General features: G+C 43.5%; 1 protein-coding gene across 1 annotated transcript in view; it reads left to right on the top strand.

Moving 5' to 3' along the window:
* The window catches only part of UMODL1 (uromodulin-like 1), a 57202-nt gene that overhangs the window by 21554 nt on the left and 28449 nt on the right, over window positions 1-7199 (top strand). Inside the window, exons 8-9 of the mRNA XM_009327987.1 lie at window positions 1575-1829; window positions 3205-3317. Of these exons, the coding sequence (XP_009326262.1) occupies window positions 1575-1829; window positions 3205-3317 (368 nt within the window). The remainder of the gene's footprint in view (window positions 1-1574; window positions 1830-3204; window positions 3318-7199) is intronic.

Genomic DNA, 7199 nt, shown 5'->3' on the forward strand with positions numbered 1-7199 from the left:
GGGACACTCGAATCGGGATCTGTAGTGCTGTGACCACTGGAGAAGCCCCACTGTTATTCCCATGGCTACTGAAGGGAACTGGCCTCCTGGAAGTGGAGTTGGCCATGCTGGCTTCTTGAGCCACTTGTGCCTGGTGAACCATTCAAGTGCAGGTCCCATCATAGGGCTTGTGCTGGATAATCCTGCAGCACGAGAAGCATGCCAGTGAGGGCTGTGTGAGGCCAGCGCCACCCACTCACCCTGGACCCAGCCCACTGCATATCCCAGGCTTGTCCTGGAACAAGGTACGGGAGGATCTGCTACCGACCACAGGAGCTCCTCCTGGCCACAGCCGCCGGGATGCAGGCCTCTTGCATTCGAGTCTGTAAAGATGTTGGTGGGGTGCATGAGTCAGGGAGGTTGGCCAAAGCTACTCTACACTAGAGTTAGCCTTTGTGAATACTCTCCCTGCTATACATGATAGCTGTCTGAGGGACTATGGTGGGAACAAACCCCAGGAAATTTGTCTTTATATGGGTGACTTCGGCCCTTTCAGGTGAGAGTTATCACAATGCTTTTATAACAACATCCTGTTCTTCTTGTGGGAGGAAATAGCTTTAAGTAGTTCTTTGCCTAGTTCAGAGAGACAGGCTGGATATTCTTGATCTTCAGCCACAACTTCTGATCCAAGCTGAAGCTAGAGGAATTAAACTGAAGTCCCTGTAGAGCAGGGGCAGTATGGCTTTGGGGGTATTTGGCAGCCACCTGGCTCAGAGGCCTGGAAAAAATTGTGTCGTATTGAAACAATTTAAGAAAACAAACTTTTTTCTCAGGCTAACCATTCGCATGAAAGAATTGAAGTTGTGGCAGCAGCATGCCGTGGTCTCTAGGTTAGTGTGGGGGATGATGTTCATCTCACCTGACCCCAGCTGTCTACAGGAGAGGTGTCTAGTCTGGGCTCTCTCTCTGGAGACAGACAGGCTCTGCTGGAGGGCAATTCATCCTACCCAATTTAGACACCTCGTCCTCCTTTGAGGAGAGGAATCATCTCTGAAGGCTCCTGTCTTTTCCCATTGACATGACAATGATTGCACCGGACTAGAGTGGCATAAATAGGTGAGATGCTACCCACCACTCTGCCCCCAGCCTGCAAAAGCTGGTGTCTGTGGGATTTTTCTAGGCATAAATCAAGGCAGCCTTTGCCTGAAGAGGTGCATTGTGATGATTAAAGTGACAAAAGGCACAGCAGGTGTCAACACATGTAGAGTACACCCATTCACTACTCCAAACTTACTTCTGCTGCTTGAACCTGTAGCTCATTGGCTGATTATTAGTGTTACTAGAGATTCAACACAAATAGGTATAGTAAAAGGAAATAAAAAGTGTAAGCACCTAATTAATCACCCTAATGGGATGGTTCATGGATGAGGGTACCTGGTACTGTGACAGGGGCAGAATCTGTCCTGATGTAATGTAAAAAGGAACTTCCCCTATTGATTGTCAAAGTGTTTGTCTATAATGGATTTAGAATAGCACAATGCTTTAAACATGAAATGTTGATTTTTCTGTGATGACTCTTCCTGGGACTGCGATAGATTCCTCTGTGGTTAGAAACCACCGAATCTTCAGCGTTACCAGCAACAGTTTTGAAATGTCCTGGCATGTCACTTCTACTCTGAACCATACTTTCCAAGTCCAAGTGTTAAAGGGCAAAGAGATTATACAAAACTTGAAGACAGAGGAAATGAAAATGGACGTGTCTGGGCTGGAAGCAGGTGTGATGTATTCAGTAGAGATCAGCTATGAAACCTGTGGAAAAACCAGCATCTCCCATCAAAATGTTAAAACAGGTAAATAGCCACTTTAAAATATCTATAATTCCCCCCCTCCCCTTCTTTCTCCACTTAGTCCTCCCTGAACTCCATTTTCCACCTCCTTCAGCACTTTTTCTCTCCTCTACCCCAGCATTTATGCAATCCAGACTATCAGGCAGCAGAGCACTGGCCTTAGTTGATAAAGCAGTGTTGGAGCTGACTCAGACTATTACAGATATTAGGCTAAGGTAGAATACTTTTTTTTTTGTGCTTGGCACTGCATTCTGCTGCCAACCATCTCCCATCAGGCCCCATTTTTCCTGGTTGACGGCTGTGGCCAGTGAGAAATCCAGTCAAGTGGTTTGTCAAGGGCTTAGCTGAGCTAACAAGAGTGCCCAGAGGACGGCCAGATTCGGTTGAATATTTGTGAGTGACCAGGATTAAAGGGAATAACGAGATGTGTAAGAAAGCTTGCAGAATGCCTGCATAATTTTGTTCAATTAGCTAGTGACGCTAGCTCCCTGAGACCCTAGTGTGTTGATCAAACATAATTTTGCTTTTCCTTTACCCTTAAATTATTTCCTAAGCCTTCACACAAATAAAGAAATAAATCTCTCCACATTTTCTTCAAAAAGCAGGCAGTGAACTATTTAATACTGGCCACAGTGAGAATGCTGCTCTTTATGATTATCCATAAGAGCCTTCCCTTTGATCAGATGGGGGATGACTCCAGTTTGGGTCAGAAGGAAATTACTCCCTTTGTAGAGGGAAAATAGGAGGTCTAGTGGTTAACAGAAACAGGGGGCTGGACTTCAGAGTATGAAGTTGGAGCCCTTGAGAAAAAGAAAAGTTTTCCAAAGATCAGTCCAAAGAGTAACAGCCTCAGGTTGTTTATACAGGTTAAAGTGGTTAATAGATTCCCTGGCTCTTGGTTTTGGCTCACGTGCTCTGTACGTTGTCTGCCAGGGCTTACCAGACAGAAAAGTGGCATGCACTGGTTTTTGTTATTATTTTCAGCCATACTATTCACTCTATCAAGATCAGGAAAAAAATAATAATTGTGACTGGTGGACGAGAGATGAGCTCACAGGCAATTCAACCCTGGATGTAGCTCAAATGCAGGAGTTATGTAGGTTCAGGTCCACAAGGGTATGTGTATACCCAGTTCTCACGCAGTTGTAATTAGGCACCTAAATGTCTTTATGGGCCTGATGTAAGTGCATCTCCTCAATGTATAGGAAGCTTGTAGCAGAATATTTGCTTTATTTTCTTGGTTTAATACCAAACTCTCTCAACCATCTCCCCGCCTTCTCCCTCCATCAGCTGAGATTTTGGTCTGGGTACATCAGTTTTGACTGAATCCTTTCCTCTTCTGCTTTGTCAGTGTGTGTTTTAATATTGTGTCCTACAGATGCCAAGATATTTGGTGTTACTATGAGGATTCTCAACTACAACTTCACTGATGATTTCCATAATGCCAGCAGCTCAGCGTATAAAGAATTTTCAAGACTGTTGCTTACAGAGGTAATGCTAAAATACCTGTGTGTAATAATTTTTTTTTCCATTTAGAATTTATTTAATGTAATAGAAGATTTTATGCCTGGCTGAAATATCCCTTGAAAATCATCATACTGTTTCCTGTGACCTTTCTTTATAATTAAAACAAAATTCAACTGACTAAACAGATCAAGCCCTTGGCCTTATTAGCAATGGAGCCAATGAGAATTTTCCCCTGCAGAAGAGTAAAGGAATTAAAAATGCAGGCATGCAACAGGGACTCCTTTCCTTGGATCTTTAGTTTGGCAATAAACTCACACTGAATTGACTTGAGGCTTTTTAATACAGAAAAACACCCACTCTATTCTTTCTCCACTCACCCCCAGTCCAACCATTCTCCACTTAGTCCTCCCTGAACTCCATTTTCCACCTCCTTCAGCACTTTTTCTCTCCTCTACCCCAGCATTTATGCAATCCAGACTATCAGGCAGCAGAGCACTGGCCTTAGTTGATAAAGCAGTGTTGGAGCTGACTCAGACTATTACAGATATTAGGCTAAGGTAGAATACTTTTTTTTTTGTGCTTGGCACTGCATTCTGCTGCCAACCATCTCCCATCAGGCCCCATTTTTCCTGATTGACGGCTGTGGCCAGTGAGAAATCCAGTCAAGTGGTTTGTCAAGGGCTTAGCTGAGCTAACAAGAGTGCCCAGAGGACGGCCAGATTCGGTTGAATATTTGTGAGTGACCAGGATTAAAGGGAATAACGAGATGTGTAAGAAAGCTTGCAGAATGCCTGCATAATTTTGTTCAATTAGCTAGTGACGCTAGCTCCCTGAGACCCTAGTGTGTTGATCAAACATAATTTTGCTTTTCCTTTACCCTTAAATTATTTCCTAAGCCTTCACACAAATAAAGAAATAAATCTCTCCACATTTTCTTCAAAAAGCAGGCAGTGAACTATTTAATACTGGCCACAGTGAGAATGCTGCTCTTTATGATTATCCATAAGAGCCTTCCCTTTGATCAGATGGGGGATGACTCCAGTTTGGGTCAGAAGGAAATTACTCCCTTTGTAGAGGGAAAATAGGAGGTCTAGTGGTTAACAGAAACAGGGGGCTGGACTTCAGAGTATGAAGTTGGAGCCCTTGAGAAAAAGAAAAGTTTTCCAAAGATCAGTCCAAAGAGTAACAGCCTCAGGTTGTTTATACAGGTTAAAGTGGTTAATAGATTCCCTGGCTCTTGGTTTTGGCTCACGTGCTCTGTACGTTGTCTGCCAGGGCTTACCAGACAGAAAAGTGGCATGCACTGGTTTTTGTTATTATTTTCAGCCATACTATTCACTCTATCAAGATCAGGAAAAAAATAATAATTGTGACTGGTGGACGAGAGATGAGCTCACAGGCAATTCAACCCTGGATGTAGCTCAAATGCAGGAGTTATGTAGGTTCAGGTCCACAAGGGTATGTGTATACCCAGTTCTCACGCAGTTGTAATTAGGCACCTAAATGTCTTTATGGGCCTGATGTAAGTGCATCTCCTCAATGTATAGGAAGCTTGTAGCAGAATATTTGCTTTATTTTCTTGGTTTAATACCAAACTCTCTCAACCATCTCCCCGCCTTCTCCCTCCATCAGCTGAGATTTTGGTCTGGGTACATCAGTTTTGACTGAATCCTTTCCTCTTCTGCTTTGTCAGTGTGTGTTTTAATATTGTGTCCTACAGATGCCAAGATATTTGGTGTTACTATGAGGATTCTCAACTACAACTTCACTGATGATTTCCATAATGCCAGCAGCTCAGCGTATAAAGAATTTTCAAGACTGTTGCTTACAGAGGTAATGCTAAAATACCTGTGTGTAATAATTTTTTTTTCCATTTAGAATTTATTTAATGTAATAGAAGATTTTATGCCTGGCTGAAATATCCCTTGAAAATCATCATACTGTTTCCTGTGACCTTTCTTTATAATTAAAACAAAATTCAACTGACTAAACAGATCAAGCCCTTGGCCTTATTAGCAATGGAGCCAATGAGAATTTTCCCCTGCAGAAGAGTAAAGGAATTAAAAATGCAGGCATGCAACAGGGACTCCTTTCCTTGGATCTTTAGTTTGGCAATAAACTCACACTGAATTGACTTGAGGCTTTTTAATGGATTATTGAAATGACGTTGCTGGCATTCATTTCAGCACTGTCTTCTGATTCTGACTGCTCTCAAAGCTCTTTCTTCTTAAGGAAAAGTGACCAGGTCAGGCTTTCTTCTCCAGCCCCATTCACTGCATGCGCACATGCAGCCACTGTCCATGCTCAGGTGTAATCAGCCATAAACAAAACTTGAGTCATGAAGTCTGTTACCAGCTCTCAGCTTCCCAAACAGGGGGGACGTTTCAGACGCAGCAATCTCTTACAGTTTTGCTGTAGAGAACAGGGCCCGTACAGAGGAGCTGGAATCTCCATCCAAAATTAGACTTTCCCAAAACAAAGGGGGACTCATAAACATATGAATATAAATCCGAGGAAAAAAAAAGACAATAATGGAGCTATACTTTCAAAGGCAGCACAGAAGAGGCATTTGCTCGTGAGAAATGGAAGTTGAACCTCCTGACATGGTTTTATTTCCCATAGCTGCAAATTGTTTGCTCTTGTTGTGCAGGAGGATTTTTGTCAGTGAATCTTCGCTGAGGCTAATGCAGATCTATTTGGCATCGTGAGGTTGGGAAGGAAAAGTAGCGTTGCCCATCTGTGTTGCTTCTGCCTCCTTGGGTGTTTGGGAGCACAACATCCCCCTCTCACTTCCTCTCTCCTCTCTTTTTCTTGCCTCCCCACCCTGATCTGAACTTAGACCAGTTAAATAGCTTGTTTGTAGGAATTTTTGGAGCAAACTCTGGCTGAACAGGAGCAAAGCCGTATTGATTTATGGTGCTGCATTGCATGCTCAAAGCCATGTTTTGAGGTGTATGTAGGAACAAAAGGCTCAAGCATGGAGATGCCTTCTGGAGATGTAAGGCAAAACTGCCAACTCCAGCACTGCTCAAATATTGACAGCAGTATGCCAGCTTTAACGTTCAGAGCAACGCCATTTGTTCAGCTGATGTGTCTACTTACCGGATTGATAATCAACCATAATTGTGATATTGCTTTGAAGCTGGGCTGTCTCAAACACATTTTCTTGAGGTTATCCACACCCATTTTTCTTGTCTCTCATCCTGAGATTTCTTTGTCATTAGACTCGGCTGCAGGCTGGACTTGGACTGGTGAGTTTCAAATAATCCCGGGGAGCTAAAGCTATGCCATACTGGTAAACGAAACTTCCTGAACCATTCTGACACTGACACCAATTGGCACAAACCAGCCTGCGTCTGTGCAGCTGGGTCTTCCAAAGTACGGTGGTCACACTCAGATTGCCTGTGGGACTGGCCCCTGGCCGATGCTGTGTCAGACTCTGCCTGGGTACTGCCTGGGGGACTGCTAGCTGGTAGTAGCCAAAATCAAGCCAGAGTCTGCTCCAGCAGCAGTGGAGATGACCAAGTTCCACTGCCTGGGAGTGCAGAGGTGAATACATAGGAGGCTTGGGGAAAAAAGCTTACGTGACATACAGCGCTAACATCAAGGGTCTGATGCATGCAGACTTACTGAGCCAATTCAGCTGTGATGCAGGCAGACAGGGGCAGAAGGAATTCTGGTCCCTTGAGCCAGAATGAAATTTGTTTTGTAAGACCAGTCATCAGATGGGTACCATTTTCAAGGGTACCTAGGTGAACCAAGGAGACTCACACTTCTCTGTGCCCTAGTAACCGCTGAAAAGTAAGATTTCTGAAACATTTTGAAACTTTCTTTTTACATTTTCTATGTTGTGCATGTATAAATCTTTAAAATGGTACCACCATAGTTCAGTTTTAAAAGGAGCTA

Source organism: Pygoscelis adeliae, unplaced genomic scaffold (assembly GCF_000699105.1).
Source record: "Pygoscelis adeliae isolate BGI_AS28 unplaced genomic scaffold, ASM69910v1 Scaffold154, whole genome shotgun sequence".
Lineage (NCBI taxonomy): Eukaryota > Metazoa > Chordata > Aves > Sphenisciformes > Spheniscidae > Pygoscelis > Pygoscelis adeliae.